At 37.9% G+C, this 18,576-nt stretch overlaps 1 protein-coding gene across 21 annotated transcripts in view; it reads left to right on the top strand.

Annotated features, from left to right (window-relative positions):
- Positions 1–18,576, top strand: part of celsr1a (cadherin EGF LAG seven-pass G-type receptor 1a) — a 100,124-nt gene that overhangs the window by 25,400 nt on the left and 56,148 nt on the right. For all 21 annotated transcript variants that reach the window (XM_077233930.1, XM_077233928.1, XM_077233929.1 and 18 more), the window contains exons 2-4: positions 11,983–12,621; positions 13,856–14,078; positions 14,872–14,987. In XM_077233930.1, coding sequence (XP_077090045.1) covers positions 11,983–12,621; positions 13,856–14,078; positions 14,872–14,987 — 978 coding nt within the window. The remainder of the gene's footprint in view (positions 1–11,982; positions 12,622–13,855; positions 14,079–14,871; positions 14,988–18,576) is intronic.

Genomic DNA, 18,576 nt, shown 5'->3' with positions numbered 1-18,576 from the left:
TCAACTGCAGACGGACGCTCTGATAATCACAAGTACCTGGCTGCTAAAGTATCTTTAAATATGAGAATCCCTCACTATCATTGCAGATGTTTGCATTTCCACGTGGATAATATCAACATCATTATCTTTGCATTATTATTATTTGTCGTAGTAGTAGTAGTAGTTGCATTACTGTAATATAGTTGCATATTGTATATACTGTAATAACATATCTAGAAAGAATTTACAGTCTGAACTATCAACAAACTGGTCACATACAGCATTAGAGCTTTAGTCTTACTGTGCACTTGGCTTAAATGTTGGTTTCAAATTTTAGAATAGGACAATGTTATCAGATTTCAATGAAATGTTCTTCTTTCATCACTTTGATTTAGTTTATGCCTTATCGTTTATCTTGCATCCAGAAAGCAAATTTCCCTAGCTGAATTACTGATAGGCCTGTCTGACTCTTTTATATTGCATGTGTTTAATTGTTATGATTCAGTCTGGTGCTTTTACCTCAGTGTCACATTGATGAGTTTATTTGCCTGAGGGCACGTTTGTTTCACCGCATGCCACACTACTGTATCACCTGCTGAGCGTTTCAACAGGCCAGCTGTGTTATTTAATTTGTCAATATCTGATTTCAAATCAAAGTCAGCATTCCAGTAATCTGTATTGCTCTTTCCCAGAAAAGAGACCTGCAGGAGCAATTCATTCATGGTAGGTGACTGCGTTGGCGTGCGATAATGTTTTATCAGAAAAGTGAGTCAGGTCAGTGTAGGAGACTTAAGAGCTGAATAAGATGACATTTTAATTAAATCTCTCAGACGCTGTCTTGACTTGGTTCTCAATTGAATGAGAGTGTTCGGCGACAGCTCTCATGTTGCTGGTGGTTGACCTTTGACCTCTCGAGTTTGTTTTGTTTGTTATGGTCAGGTGAAAACACCTGCTTTGTAGATACCTCTAACTTGGCAGTGACAAGATGGTAATGGACAGTAGAATTACTGTTGCAAAGACAGCGCTGGATTACTGGAATGTGAACGTAGGTCAAATTTGCCAATGGTGGTAGAACTGAGAAAATGTACTGGCTATAATTTTTGAGGTTTGGGTAGAGATATCAGATAATCGTTTGCACCTTCGAACCTATTTCAGGGAGTGCGTTCTCGAGACACCAGGCACTGTTTTATGCGGATGGGCGGCCGGAGCAGATTAAGTGTTTTTCTGTTAGATTTTACATTATTATGTTTAGTTTGGGTTTCACTTAACTTTTTAATTCATTAATGCATTCATTCATTCATTCATTTCAACCAAGTTTATGGTGACCCAAGCCACAAATATTAAACAAATATTAGGAAATAGACAGTCAAAATAAAGTGAATCTGCAGAGGTGTGCATCTATAGTGCACATAAGTGAATCAATAAAACAAAATAAAATTAAAAAATTTTCTCACTTTCCAAGAATTTTGAGAACATATGTGAAATATATGTTATTTGGATTGGGACTGTTGCTCAACCCTCATTAGATGAAGATTGCATGTCGCTGGCCATCAAACTTTTACTAATTTAATAGAAAATGAACATGACACTCGCTTTTAACTCAATAAAGATGGTATTTCCCACTCCCAGTCCTTCCAAACCGTTCCACTAATGCACAAAGAGCAGCACTGTGTGCCTCTATCTTGATGTGATCTACTGTCCTGAGGAACAGCTCAGTAAGCACAGTTAGTCAACAATGACACAGGGACAGATGAAAAATTTAGAAGTAATCAAACTATTAGTTCTTTAAATATACCCATTAAACATGGTCTGCCTGTTCAACCGTATCTTTTCTCTTCTCATGGGATGCTAAAAGACAAGAGCAGACTGTCTTTTCATTTTATTTGTGGTGAAAAAAAAGAAAACATGAATGTAAAAATTGAAGTTCGGCTTTGATTGTCTTCTTTGGGAATAAATAATGTTACTCCGTGAGAAATACTTATCCAAAGTGTTTTGTCATGTTGTCATAACATGCTGAACATGTTGAAAACAAACAGGCAACCTAAGAACAGGTTGGTACAGTGTACCAGAAGTATAATGAGCCTGTTTCAAAGATAGACCAGCTACTAAAAACCCATTCCAGTAGTCTGTCAGACTACAAATCCATTTCAGTGGTTTGGAAGCGAAATCGACTACTAAAAAAAACAGTTCAGTTGAAAATTCATTTCAGCAGTCTGAATGATAAAGTAACTACTGAATCAATTTCAGTAGTCTGAAAGTGTAACTAACTCTAGACCAAATACTGAAAATGTATTTCAGTAATCCAAACAGTAGGCCAGTGAAAATCAATTCAGTAGTCTAGCAGCAAAACTAAACTTTGCATGTTTGCATGTTAGGCTAACTACTAAAAATATATTTCAGTAGTCTGAACACTAGGCTAACCGATGACGGTCCATTTCAGTAGTCTGAACACTAGGCTAACTGATGATGGTCCACTTCAGTAGTCTGAACACTAGGCTAACTGATGATGGTCCATTTCAGTAGTCTGAACACTAGGCTAACTGATGATGGTCCATTTCAGTAGTCTGAACACTAGGCTAACTGATGATGGTCCATTTCAGTAGTCTGAACACTAGGCTAACTGATGATGGTCCATTTCAGTAGTCTGAACACTAGGCTAACTGATGGAAATCTATTTCAGTAGTCTGAACACTAGGCTAACTGATGGAAATCCATTGCAGTAGTCTGAACACTAGGCTAACTGATGGAAATCCATTTCAGTAGTCTGAACACTAGGCTTACTGATGAAAATCTATTCCAGTAGTCTGAACGCTAGGCTTACTGATGGAAATAGATTTCAGTAGTCTGAACACTAGGATAACTGATGGAAATCTATTTCAGAAGTCTGAACACTAGGCTAACTGATGGAAATCTATTTCAGTAGACTGAACACTAGGCTAACTGATGGAAATCCATTTCAATAGTCTGAAATCTAGGCTAACTGATGGAAATCCATCTCAGTAGTCTGAACACTAGGCTAACTGATGGAAATCCATTTCAATAGTCTGAACACTAGGCTAACTGATGGAAATCCATTTCAGTAGTCTGAACACTAGGCTAACTGATGGAAATCCATTTCAGTAGTCTGAACACTAGGCTAACTGATGGAAATCCATTGCAGTAGTCTGAACACTAGGCTAACTGATGGAAATCCATTTCAGTAGTCTGAACACTAGGCTTACTGATGATGATCAATTTCAGTATTCTGAACACTAGGCTAACTGATGAAAATCTATTCCAGTAGTCTGAACGCTAGGCTTACTGATGGAAATAGATTTCAGTAGTCTGAACACTAGGATAACTGATGGAAATCTATTTCAGAAGTCTGAACACTAGGCTAACTGATGGAAATCTATTTCAGTAGACTGAACACTAGGCTAACTGATGGAAATCCATTTCAATAGTCTGAAATCTAGGCTAACTGATGGAAATCCATCTCAGTAGTCTGAACACTAGGCTAACTGATGGAAATCCATTTCAATAGTCTGAACACTAGGCTAACTGATGGAAATCCATTTCAGTAGTCTGAACACTAGGCTAACTGATGGAAATCCATTTCAGTAGTCTGAACACTAGGCTAACTGATGGAAATCCATTTCAGTAGTCTGAACACTAGGCCTACTGATGATGATACATTTCAGAAGTCTGAACACTAGGCTCACTGATGATGATCAATTTCAGTAGTCTGAACACTAGGCTTAGTGATGACGATCAATTTCAGTAGTCTGAACACCAGGCTTACTGGTGATGATCAATTTCAGTAGTCTGAACACTAGACTAGCTGATGAAAATCCATTTCAGTAGTCTGAATACTAGACTAACTGTTGAAAATCCATTTCACAAGTCAGTCTGTAAACTAGACTGCCACTGCTGTATATCCAGTCTCGAGACTTCTCAGTATACATTGAGTCTACTTTGATCAGCCCACCCCGTGCACTCCAGGACTGATCCCACTGCAGCCAGGTCTGTTTTGTAATCCCACCTGTTACAGGCTAGAGAGATGTACTTCTGCAGTCTACCCACCTCCTCCCTCTTCCCCAGGCTGAATAAAGTCTTTTGTGTGCATGCAGTCCGTCTCTGAGAACCGACTAATCCCAGCAAGCCAAGCAGAGGCATGCATCACTTTCAATGGAGAATGGAACAGGAAAAGACACCATGACTCCAGCCGCCCTCACTGTGTAGAGGATGTTGAGTTGGACAAGTCTAGCTTTGGCAGTAATGTGCCCCTACTGCACCCACTCTTGATATACAAACGAGAGTTTTCAAAGTCAACATGAAGCACTCTCTCAAAACTCAAGTGCGCTCTCTGGGAACAAAGCCTGCTTGTGACTACTGTAGGTGCATACACTACATTCTGGCTCATCATCTCTTTCCTCCATTATCTATCTCTCATCCCTCTGTCCTCAGAGCTGTCATAACAGACATCTACACCCAGGCGCCCTTATCGCTGCTGGACTACCCTGATATGGTAGCTGATTGTGGTTCTTAAATGTTTAGGGAGATTGACAGTAACATGCTTTTGTTAGACTATATACTGTATTTAATTTGATCTAAATGAACAATTGAGTTGCACAGTTGTGTGTATGTTACGCATTTTTGTCCATTGGAATTGTTTTACTTGTTGAACAGTTCGTTAATACCCTGGTAGATAACATTACGACATATTAGGCTTTATTCATTTAACACAAAGAGCTAATTTTCTGTGCAAATGTTTACAAAAAAACCTGTTTGTAAAACCATTCTAAAATAAATTGTTGCTCCGTGTAAAAATTTTTTTTTATGTAAATTGTTACAGCATTTAGAACAGATTTCTGCTTAAATCACTTGCGAAAAATGTTCTTAAGTATATCGATTCAGAAAAAAACAGAGAACAAACTTCTGTGTAAATTTCTCCGAAACCCATTCTCATTTAAGCATTTAAAATGAATTGTTTGTAAAACAATGCTTACGTATTTTTTCAAAATAAATGCAGAATGAATGTTTATGTAAATTGTTTGTAAACCCATTCTTACACATGTATGTAAATTGTTTCAGAATAAATGCAGAATTCCAAACGAATTTCTATTTGAAATACTTATTGCAGAATAAAGATCAACTTTCTGTGTAAACTGTTCATAAAACTCTTTTTATGCAAATTGTTTCAGTGAATGCAGAATTTTGATCAAATTTCTGTGTATGTTGTTTGTTAAACCATAGGTTTACATTTACATTTACAAAGATTTACGAATATGGCTCAGTAAGCACATTTTCCTTGTCACTCGCATTCTCTTTTTCATTTCCATCATATTAAATATGGCGTCTTCTCTGACAAATGCCTGTAACGTTTGAGAGATCCACCAAAAATCCATAGCCTCATGATTCTCTATGCATTACAAAATAAATGCCCATCCTCCCCTTTGCTCCATCTGTTGGTTTTTAAGGGAGAGTAGGTGGTGATGATGTCAACGAGTCGTAATCTCGTTTTACCCATTCATTAAACGCCTGGTCCCATCTGGCCGATGGAAACACCGGGTACATCTGACAACGTCTCGCCCTCATATTCACTGCAGTGAGGGCCAGAGGGGTTCCGAGACAGGGTAAGGTGTGGAATTGGAGGTTTTGTATGTGTGTGAGAGTGTGAGTTAGAAGGAACCACCCAAACACAACAACCACAAACATGTTTGAACATGACCCTCAAAACCATGCATAAAATGGACCTCATTTGTCTAACCCTACGTCAACAAATGCTTGGCAATGACAACTGAAGTCCTTATCACAAAAACTGATTAATTAGGCTACTCTTGACACAAACAAAAATGACAGTCACATTTCTGCATCAAGGTCGTTTCCTGGAAGGCTAAGAATGTTTTATCCCCTCTCTCAGTGTCATTCTTCAGGTTAATCAACGACTCTGAGGTGTGTTTTTATTTAAAACACCTTACTGTGCAAAGTATCAGAGTCTCATACATGGGTTAATACCGCTGAGAACCCGACTACGCCTAGCAAACAGTCCCAACTGTGCGTCTCTCCATGGGACTTATTAATTTAAATTTAAAAGGCCATTTAGACTGTAGTTTAACATACATTTTTCTCTCAATGTCAATCTAGTAATATTAACATTTTCTTAAAGTCCCCCTGTGGTGAAAATCAAGCTTTTAATGTTGTTTATGTCTATGTGGTGATATATATATATATATATATATATATATATATATATATATATATATATATATATATATATATATATATATATATATATATATATATGCTTTAAGACAAACCATGTGAAAATTCATAAGTCTACACCATTGCTGAGTATTTTCTCTTTAAAACTGCAGTGAACCAAAGACAGTCTCAAAAAGCGCAGGTTAAAAATTGCTGGTGTTTCTGACGTCACAAACTACCTTGTAACCAATCAGGTCAACGTGTAGAATAGAACGCATAGAACTGCATATACCGAATGAGGCAAGGATGTAGAGTTACATTCAAGCTATTTTAATGCATGAAGAATGTTTTTTTTTTAAGGAAAAAACATTCAAATATGTCATTTTGCTGATTAAAGACGAGTTTTAAGGGATACAATTATTGACTATAGGGGGACTTTAATACTTCATTGAATACAACTTGATCAATATTTAGCAGTTTGTCATTTCCCAGAGCTCGTTTTGATTTTTACGCCAGCAGTGCATACAGGTGTTTAGATCAGTCTGAGGGTCCCGTATGGAGATCATTTCACCTGTCCACACCTAATACCATTCATCAAGTCACCCCACAACAGCTGTGTCCATTCCCACTTTTCTGGAAATCACTGTTACATTGGCATCTGTTTCAAATTAATGAAAGCATTTCATATTACAAGAATTCTTATAACAACTAAAAGGGTAGATTTTATTTGCCTGTAACTAGCTCAGCTAGGTAAATTATTCCCTGGGACAAAAATCAGTTACACAGTTTAGTGGCTATTGAGCAAAAATATACAGAATGTCCGATCAACCAATCACAGTCATGTATTACAAAGAGAAGTGTCATTATTATGCATTTTAAAATGTTCTTGTATTTTTTCAGCTCGACTCTATACTTATTTAATAAATAATTACATTAAAAAAAAAAATCTTTTTCCCCCCTTCAAGCATGTATTCCATCTATTTTGGAACTTTGTAATTTAGCACTTCTAAGGTTACAGATTATTTAGGACAAATCGCTTGTTGTATCTCTTATGTGTAAGTCACTTTCGATCAAATCTCAGTGTATGCAGTGGTACCTAAATCATGGTAAGATTTATGGTCATGGTCATATGACTAGACATATTAAATCTTGACTTTCAAGCATAGTTATAAAAAGCTTATTACGTGCAGTCAAATTGGCAATATTTGGTGTTTTGCAACACATAAACACATAATAATAAGTATTTCTCGGATTTCATACTCCAGAGTCCTTAGCAATTCACACCCTGAGTATGTGTGTGTCTATTTATTAGAGGAAGACAATAGAAAGTCACATGTTTTTGTTCACCGTACCTAAAGCAGGTCACTGAAATAGGAGGGATTCATGGATGGGTTCCTCAAGTGTTTTTGGTTCAGTGGGCGGCACCTTTGCTTCCTTTGTTGTGATTCAAACATTTGAAGTTGAGGGAGGGCCGTAAAATGCTGACTGTCACATTGGCACACAAACTGATTTCCATTGGCTCCTGAAGACGTGTACCTCACTTACAACAGCCACATCTCCTACACACTCATTTACTGACTTGTTTTCAACATTGCTGTCCTGGACAACATCTCGTAATGAAATATGTAATGTATTTGTTTACCTGTATGTCTAATTTAAGACATGAAAATCTATAGAAGTATCATTGATTTTAATCTATTTTAACCACAAATCAAGTAGAGCTCTTTAGGATGAGCAATTATGCTTGTCTCGTCTTGCATACCAGTTCTTTAGTCATCCTTTGCCAACAAGAGGAAAACTCATTTCGTGCCAATCCACCCCTGACAGACTCTTAAACACACTGGACTGCCCCTCTGTCCTGTTTGTGTGAGATCGCTGCTCTTTGACCGGCCGTTTTGGATAATGACAGGGAACGCTAATGGCAGAGTTCGTTTTTCCATGTTCTCCACGTAATTACATTAGTCAGCTTGAGTTACACGAGACGTTGCTCTGAGAGGAAGAAGCCCTTGTCAATCTTTGTGACAGCTGGAATATCTGTGGCTTTTATCCAATACCTGTGATAAGATAGTGTGAGGCGTATCGCACACTTAACAATTTCAAGTTAAACATCAACGTACACCACACTAACACATACCAATTAAATTAAAATTGTTTATCTGAATGTTTGAGTATGAGTGTATAATAATAAAGGTTATCTAACAGATTGTTGCAGCCTCATAAAGTAATAATAATACTGTTAGTTCATAAACTAATCAGTTTTCAATTTGTGTCTTGATTAAATTTTTTTTAACACTTAAGTACACTTTTAAAAAAGTGCACTTTTTAATGTCAAATTAAAAGTTTTATTTTAAAAGTACATTTTAAATTAGTATATTTTAATATTGTAATAACACGTTGAATAACATACTAAATCACATGTAAAGCACTTGATTATCCTTTTAACTGTAGGGTTTTATTCAATATTAATTTTTTATAGTTAATATATTTTAAATGTACTAAATTGCAACTTCATTACAAATAATTACACATATATTTAAATACATACAAGATTCAATAGGAATGAAATTCAAATATATTTTAGATTAGATGATATTTTGGCAGTACACTTTATCCATATTTCAAAGACATTAGAAGTAAATATGAAATTGCATTTAAAGATGTACTTGAACTGGGTCAAAAACACTATTTAAGTTCAACTAATTGCATTTAAAATGAATTTAAATCATTATACACTTAATTAATAATTATTGAATTAACATGCATTTAAGTGTCAAAACAAATTTAAATTCACTTAAAATTTTGGTAAAACTTCATTTTACAGTGTCATTGTTACATGTGTTACATGTAGTTATATAGTAATAACTATAAATTATGCATAATTACATGCAACTAACCTTAAACCAAACCAAACCCTAATCCCAATCCTATAGTAAGTACATGTAGTTACTTAATATTACTCAGTACTTAAATGTATAATTACAGTGTAATAAAGACACCTTAAAATTAATTTCACATTAAATTTCCACTTCAGTATTCTTTTAAAGTATTCAATTTATGTAATAAGTACAATTTTTTAAAGTATGTTAAGGTGTACTTCTTTATGCACAAAGGTTAACTGAGATGATTTATCCCTGAGAGGGGCATGAGGGCATTTTGCATGACAACAACATTTGCCTGGTCACTGACTGCACACAACTTTACATTGATACTAAGTGAACAGCTGGCAGACTAAATATAAACTGCGCTGCTATGTCAGGTGGAAAACCCATAAAAAAATCAAGAAAACACATTCTGTCTTACTTTTGTCTCGACCACTTAATACTGATATTTTGAGTGAGTTAAACTAAGAAGACACTTTCTTTAGAAGAAATCTTGTTCATTTTATTAATTTATTTGAAATTCCTGATGACTTTGAATTTTTTTGAATTATTTAGTTTGGAATCAGAACAAGAGCTGTTAGTGATGCCATATAATACGGTGTTTAAAAACACATTTCCCTATCCTGAGAGAAAATACCTATCTGTTAGAATCAATCCTTCATCCCTGAACTGCACAAAAACTTGATATGATATTCCTGTTTTGTTAGGCCGGGTGCCAGCAAACATTTTCATTAGCATCCTCCCCTGTTGATAAAATGATGTTCTGTGCCTACAGTAAATGTGTTTAGTTTGCATTTAAGGAATATAAAAGATAATGCGAGAGGGGGAGAGAGATAGAGAGAGAGAGAGAGAGAGAGAGAGAGAGAGAGAGAGAGAGAGAGAGAGAGAGAGAGAGAGAGACAGAGAGAGAGAGAGAGAGGGAGAGAAAAGTAAGGAATTTTCTTTCTTATGTGTGTGCAAATGTTCTTTTAAAATGATGTGTCAGTTTATAGATTTAATTCACAAGAAAAGCAGGCACAATTGAAAGTAACTAGATGCTCTGAAATTGTTTAAGGGGTGAAAAGGAGTTTTCTTGCTCTTTTGAAACAAAAAAGAGTTTGATCTACTATAATAATATTCAAATGGTAAAGCTTTCAATTCACCCAGAATGATGTCACAACCAAGCTCGCATTTGTAGCTTAATTTAAATGCAAAAGCCACAAGAGAATGACCTCAAATCTAATACACTTTCCAAATCTAATAAAGTGGTCCAGGTATGACGTCAGAACCCGGAAGTCTAATTCCCCACTTGTTCCTTAGAGACTTTCCTATGGGGTTTTATAATAAGAAAAAATAAACCCTGTGGTAAACATAACTTACTTGACGATACTTTTATGTTTTGTTATACTACGTAAACTGCCCACGTACACCCCAAGCTGGCTTATGTAGTTACATATTAAAAACATACATATTCAAAATTAACATAACTGCTTTAAAATTCACCTTTTCACTATGGGTGTGTGTAATCTACAATGTAGACTGAAACATCAAAGTATCATCAAGTTAAATTTACCTCAGTCTTTTATACATAAATCGAAAATCCCATAGGAAAATCTCTAAAGAACTATCAGAGAATTAGTCTTCTGGGTTCTGACGTCATACCTGCACCACTTTATACCAATTACTAGAAATTAAATGTATATGGAAACAGCATGTTATTGGTGAACAAATTATATCAGGTTAGGCCTGCAGTTTGAAGTCAAAGCAAATTGATTATGTCATCCTGTGCAACTTTAGTGGAATGAACACACTATACTACATACTAGACAGAGCTGGGAATGTAACCCTTTTAGTGGGAATGGTGACCTAGACCCCCTTTTTGATTTATGGCTGAGATATAATTTAGAGACACATAACTTAACTCAAAGACACATGACACCTCCATTTTTGAAAGGTCTTAGCCACATTGTTTTGCCGGGGGTATTAATTGGATATACCACCTGTTCTGCAGTTGTTCCCTTAGCAAAACAGAACAGCCACTGCAGTGCTTGTGGGAGCTTCCTGTCAAATCCATTTTATCCACAGGAAAATAGTGGGACTGAGATCAGATACGGCAATGCAGCTTAAGACTGCTTTAATCAGATCTGGGCTAAAGTACTCCAGGCAGCTCTCTAATGTAATGCAGTGTTGATAGTTCAATATTCTGTGTGTTAGATTTCAACACTTTGTGAAGAAAAAAAGCTTAAATATTCGTTATGTCTTACAGAAGAAGGTCATAAAAGTCTTGAGCAACATGAGGTTGAGTAAATGATTTAATTTTTTAAGTGAACTATCCCTTTGGACAAAGGCTTTGGAACTTTGTCAGTTTTACGGTGTAATGACATAAGCACAATAAGAGAATACATAATTCCTTGCGCACCTGTGCTGAAAGTATAGCAAATGTATGGCCAGTGTAGCAAAAACTCAACCCAAGGACCTGAGGGAAAAGAATGAAATCGGCAAATGTGGAAGCAACTGTCCTCTCCTGAAAATGTGTATGCTTAATTTTGCCATTCAGTGTGAAGCTCCGTAGTTAAGATCATGTACAATCCCATTATAAGCATTCCAATCCTTTTTGTACTTTTGTGGAAGAAAGCATTTACTGTGTTTTACGGTTGTCAAGTCGAGGTTTTTATAGCATTAGTTTCAACAGAGAAGAGTTTGTGTCCTGAAGCAAGATACCAAGATGATCTGTCTAATTGTGGTGCAAATTTGTAGTAATCTTGTCTGTTAACATGCTTTCTTCACCAACCAAAAACAGTATTTGGACTTTCTCAGTGTGAAGTGTATACTGATATCTTCCGGAAGCAGCTGACTTCCCACCTGAACATTCCAAAATGCCAATATTCTAAGATCAGAAGCAGGTGCTTTCATGGAATGTTAAACTGAATTATTAACGGTTGGTTGTTTCTATCCTTTGTAGATGGTATCCACCAAGTGACGGCCTTCTGTACTCTCCGTGTGACCATCATCACTGACGAGATGCTAACGAACAGCATCACGGTCCGTCTGGAGAACATGTCCCAGGAACGCTTCCTATCCCCGCTGCTCTCTCTATTTGCCGAAGGTGTGGCAGCGGTCCTCTCAACTAGTCGCGAAGGAGTTTTTGTCTTCAACGTCCAGAATGACTCGGATGTCAGTGGCAACATCCTCAATGTTACCTTCTCCGCCTTGCTTCCTGGAGGAGTTCCGGACCGCTATTTCCCTTCGGAAGAACTTCAGGAGCAAATCTACCTGAACCGAACTCTGTTACGGAAAATCTCCAGCCAAAGTGTCCTTCCGTTTGATGACAACATCTGCCTGCGGGAACCTTGCGAAAACTACATGAAATGTGTCTCTGTGTTAAAGTTCGACAGCTCTCCACCTTTCATAGCTTCTGACACTGTTCTCTTCAGACCAATCCATCCCATTAACGGACTGCGCTGCCGTTGTCCGGCTGGCTTTACTGGTGACTACTGCGAGACCGAGATTGACCTGTGCTACTCAGGACCATGCCTCAATAATGGCCGCTGCCGCAGTCGAGAAGGAGGGTACAGCTGCGAGTGTCTAGAGGACTTCACAGGTGAGTGCAAAACATGTAATGGCACACAGCATTTGTGTATTTAGTCTGTACATTTTCAGGAATATGTGGTAGAGTGGTTTGTGGTTAGGGAGCAGTGTTTTGTCAGGAGCTGAAGGAATGCTGCCCTGGAGAACCTGAGGTTTGAACCATCAGTCATTTGGGGTAAACCACAAATAGGGAAACCACCAGAGCCACTGCCTTCAAAACCAAATGTCAGGATGTCCATGTCACAGGTGGACAAACACTAGGAACGATGTGTCCACCTGTGAGGGACTTATTGACTCTTGGGCAAAGATCAGATAGGCCATAAATAAAGCTTTGTGTCTTAAAGAACGAATATAACATGAAAGACTGTGATGGCTATATCTGATCGATCTCCAATTGGGAGGCTCCTCTGTCATTCCTAACCACTTCCCCCTTCTTTATCAAGGCTAATTACCCCTCTAATCACCTCCTTCAGTGCTTTGAAGGTCACAGTTCAACTCCAGGTATTTTGCGTCCATTATGATGGCGATGACAGCCTGCCCCTAAACATCTATCCCTTTCTGGCTTTCTCACATTAGAGGGAAACAGATCTGTCTATTTCCCTCCAAGAGAAAGATTATCCCAAGGAAATCAGGGGTCATTACAGGCACAGGGACTGCCATCCTGTTCCCCCGCCACACATAAACACCCTTTGTCCAGATCTTGTCTGGATGATGGTTGATATATAACACTGCATGATCTGTGTGTCCATCTTCGGTAAGGGAATTGGTGGTGCCATAGAGGAACTTTTGGATTGTCAAGTGCTTCCGTATGGAAATCTGAGACTTAAGTAAGAGCTCAAACTTTGATTTAAGGCCAGTATTGCAGGGCTCTTCAGCTCCAGTCCTGGAGTGCCAGTGTCCTGCAGAGTTGTACCAATTTCAATTTAACACACCTACCTGTAATTTGAAGTAAGTCTGAACACCTTGATTAGCTTGTTGGGGTGTATTTGGATTAGGTTAAAGCTAAACCCAGCAGGAGTCTAACTGGCCCTCCAGAACAAGAGCTGTAGAGCCCTGCCGTATAGAGTCAGACCAGTGTAGATGTTTTCTCACTGAGACACCATTTACAGCTTGGGTTACTTTCCTCTGTAACAATATACCTTGCGTTACAGTGATCAAAGATGTCAAAAGGTTGAATCAGTATTCCTATACTTTTTTGGTACTTTAAGTTCACTATAACTTTACAAACTTCTGATAATCCTCTGTAGGTGAGAACTGTGAATTAGATGCCCGCTCTGGCCGCTGTGTCCCCGGGGTATGTAAAAATGGAGGTGAGTGTGTCAACCTGCTAGTGGGTGGCTTCACGTGCAATTGCCCTTCTGGAGAGTACGAGAAACCTTTCTGTGAGATGACAACCCGCAGCTTTCCCGGACAGTCCTTCATTACCTTCCGAGGCCTGAAACAGAGATTCCACTTCACTGTTTCCTTCATGTAAGTAGTGGGTTATATTTGACAAGAAAATTGTTTCTGACCTCAAGTCTTATGCCCCCATTTATCTTCTTGTTACACTGACACATCTGCCTTTGCATGCTGTAAAGGGTAATTCGTTGAAGAGGTTGCATAAGGAGCCCTTGAGCTCTGTCTGGCTAGTTGGCATGCCTGGACTCATCTTCTACTCATTCTGGGTCATACATTGATAATTCTAATGTCAAGCTCAAATCATGTTTGCCCTTTATGTAGATTTTATTTTTTAAATGTGAAGTCTTTTAAAGTTAGAAACACATTTGTTATATTTAATTTGTTATATTAAGCAAAAAATGTTGAGACAGGGGCACCAGAGAAATATTTGGGCTCCTGTGCTGTGTAAAAACAGGAAGGGCTATAAATTTTGAGAGAGTACTATCAGTGTTTTTCTTTATTTGTATAATTTTCCTGTGGAGCAGCTGGTCTCTGACTCCTCTTCCCTCTGTGCCACGGCTCAGGCATGATAGAGGTGGGATGTGGCGCCCAAGACAGAGGAACCACTTCCTGTTTCTAGACCACTGGCCTTACGTTTACTTCCTCTCTGATTTTTTTCTTTTCCTCTCTTGATTAATAGATGTTATTTCTTCTGTCTGGCTGGGAGGTTTCTTGTTGCTCAATTGGTTTAGGTCGTAAATTCTAACATATGAGGAAATAAGTGCAATCGAACCTTTATAGAGTTAAATATTTATGAGGGGGTTGTGTAGACATTCAATAAAACCTGTAGTTCTGGTTGTTCTGATCAATGTTTTTTTCTGTCCAGGTTTGCCACAAGAGAGAGAAACGCCCTTTTACTTTACAACGGTCGTTTTAACGAGAAACACGACTTCATAGCTGTGGAGATCATAGAGGAACAGATTCAACTCACCTTCTCAGCAGGTATGACACTGTAACAAACAGGAAGCCCAGGTCACCTTAGGGTCAACATTAGTTGAGATGCACTGATAGTAAAAATCTAGTTGATATGATCAGCCAATGATAGTTTTTATCCTATGGAAGATAAACCGAGAATCTATATGTAAAAATGTGGGAAATGAGCATGCACAAAAAAAGTCACAAATATATACCAATACAATGGAAAAATCTACTATTTGCTCATAACAGATATAGCACAGCTATGTAATGCACCGCTAACCAAAATATACTTTATTCATGTGTGTGAACACAAACCTTTTTAGTCATGCAAGCTTGATTTCACATGTCATTGGGTGTCAGTCCACAATTCATAACCCAATGCAAGTATGCATTCTCAGCATTTTAGTGCTCTTTGAAGAGAATTTTGCAGAGCATGTTAGCTAAAGTTAGTCAAATTGTCAACACGTTTACAGCTAGCTACATAAATTATAACATGCTCAGTGTAATGGCACAGACATTTGAAGGTAGCTCTCACTTCTAGGGCTGAGGCGGTATGGATTTTTTCTAACCGCGGTTGAAAAGCAAGATTTTCCCATGGTATGGTGGTAAACCGCTTTAAACACCACCCTATAGACACCCCCCCCCCACCTAACCACCCCCCACCCCAACAGACTTTCGCGCACGCACCAGAAGTCGGTTTTGCTAGACAGACTTTGTTAAATATTGTCACATACATCCGGAAAAAAAACTAGCACAATTTGAAAAAGTCAAATTTTCATCAAGCAGTAATTTGGCATGCACCAATCACTGAATAGATTTCCTTATTTCAGAATATTCTCAGATACATTCGCATTGATTGAATTCATAATTTTCAGGAGAATAGGCTACATGATGTTCACATTGGAAATGAAAGATGAACACCTTTTGCAACATGTCTTAATTACAAATATTATACTTCATATTTATGTTTACATAATATAGTGTTATTTTTTATTTAATCTATGTTGATTATATGAAAAGTGAACAGCATGAGTAGGATAGGATCATAAGATGGGTCGGACACGATTTTGACCGAAGTTTTGTTTGGTAGAAAGCCTTTCTTTAAATTAAATTTTGTTTTGTATAAATTGTACCTTAATTTTAATCACTGTTTCATTAACTAATTGCCTGGAATTAATAAATAAGAAGCAAATATAGCAGGTGCGGTGCGGTCTCTTGCGCGTGAACTGGACCTTGTCTCATAAATGAACCGAAACTCGGCGTAGGCTAGGCCTAAATGTCTACTTTTAAACAAAATTCAAAACGAAATGATAAAATTTTAGGCTACAGTAGCCTAGTCAGGTAAGGTCAGGTTTGCCGATGTGCATTATAGGCTATTTACTTATTCAAATTTATCCCTGATATTGGGGATGCAACATAGCCAATATACTAGGGACTTTAGCCTTTAAATATCTTTGCTGCATTGGATCAGTGTTCTTTCTAGAACAGCCAAGAGCTGTCTAGCCTCGCGGCAGCTGCGCCTCGCTGCTGAGTTTTGATGTGGAGCGCAAAACTCATGAGTTTTGTGATGCGGTTGCGAATGAAATAATAATAGCCCATCCGCGCATCTCTAATACGAATGGAATGTTATTATTTGTCATCGAACATTGCGCTCCACAACTTGCGAAAGGTCGGATTTGCTCCATCTTTTGATGATAAAGGGGGTCGCACACCGGATGAGAAGCGCCGCGCAACAACTCGCGTCTAGGACAACTCAAGGTATCGCACACCGGACGCGCACTTTCTCACTTTATGGCCAGCAATATTGTTATGTTTAAGGACATTATGGAATTAAGATAATGTCTGTACTATGTTATGATTGTACTGTACAATAAAATACAATCGTTGCTAAGTCTGCAGTCTGAACACACTTACCTCAGAGCGTCCGTTAACTGAATGAATTGAGTATATCACCTAAAAATCAGAGCCGTTAAATATGAAATACGATAACATCAGACATGGTGTTTTTTAAAGACATGGCGCTGCGCTTCTCGTCCGGTGTGCGACCCCCTTTAAGTTTTGTTTAGAAAACCTTGAATCCATGTAAGACACAATATCATTAGACATAATCCATGTCATTAGAATCAATTAATCCATGTCATTAGACACAACGTGCACACATGTGCAGGCCAAATTTTTTTTTTTTTTTTTTTGCGGTGATGACGGTGACGAGCTCAGACCCGCGGTTGGAGTCACGAGACCGCGGTAATGCGGTAACCGTCCCAGCCCTACTCACCTCCTTAAATACTGAGTTATGTTAAAGCAACAGTAATGCACCTTATGCATAGAGGACCATGCACTTGCAATGTTTTAGCCAAGCATTTGCTTATGCTTTTGTATACTTCTATAGAGTATGTCTTTGGACTGTTTGTCAGATTTACTCCTGGGACAGCAGAAAGTATTGTTGACTTTATGTACCTGAGGTGACGTCATGCCGCGCTAAACAGCTTGTTTGTGCAGTCATGTGTCACTTTGTGAGAGAATTGCTCTTGGTGGATATGTTTACAACAAAGAATTTCAAAGTCGTAAAGTGTCCAAACCTTAATGAGGCTATGCTGTGACCCCAGCTGGTCTTTCCAACTTCTCCATGCATGTGCAGGGGAAGACACACTTGCGCAAACATGCATTCTCTCTCTCTCTCTCTCTCTCTCTCTCTCTCTCGCGCGCGCACACACACACACACACACACACACACACACACACACACACACACACACACACACACACACACACACACACACACACACACACACACACACACACACACACACACACACACACACACACTTTTTAGCTCACAGGCAGTTATAAATAACGCAAGATGAGCACAGCCCTATAATGGGACTGTTGATCTTAAAGCATACATAAATCTTTCCCAGACCAAGAGAACAATGCGGTGTCATGCTGTGGAGCCTGTTTAACATGCTGTAACCCATGACACTTGTACTAATACTGTTCTTTTGGCCAAGTGGTCAAGGGAATGGAACACCATTCTTAGTTTTTCAGTGATCAAGACTTGCAAGAATGTACACATTTCATTAAAAATATATTAGGTTTTAAAAAAATCTAAATGAATACATTTCTCAGACAATGTTGCAATTGTTTATCAAAGAGGACACAATATTCTGTTGTTCTTTACTGATTCTTTACGAATACCAGAAGGGACTCCTGCCTTGGGTAAATATTCCTCTAAACCCAATGTACATTTTGCGCCCCTACCCTCTGAATGAACTCTATTGATGAGAGAGAATATCTAAACATGATTGATAGTTATGTTAGAAGCTTTGTGCTGTAGCCACTAAATTACTTTATATTGCACCAGAGGTGACAAAGACACAATTTATACAAAAAGACCTTTATCGCATGCCAAAACACACACTTTGAGCTATGTCTGTTTTTATGATGTACTCATAAATGCAGCATGTTAAACATTTACAGTAATATACTGTCTTCACCAACTTTTTTAACTTGCAGTTAATTAATATGCAATGCAGTGTTAGACAGAGTAAACTGTTTTTGTCACTGTTTTCAACTCATTTATTTTTATATATTGAGTTATATAATTATTTTTATT

This window comes from Siphateles boraxobius, unplaced genomic scaffold (genome assembly GCF_051911475.1).
Source record: "Siphateles boraxobius isolate OS27281-9 unplaced genomic scaffold, OSU_SipBor_1 19, whole genome shotgun sequence".
NCBI lineage: Eukaryota > Metazoa > Chordata > Actinopteri > Cypriniformes > Leuciscidae > Siphateles > Siphateles boraxobius.
The sequence above is the reverse complement of the archived record's forward strand: the minus strand, read 5'-3'. Positions and strand labels throughout refer to the sequence as shown.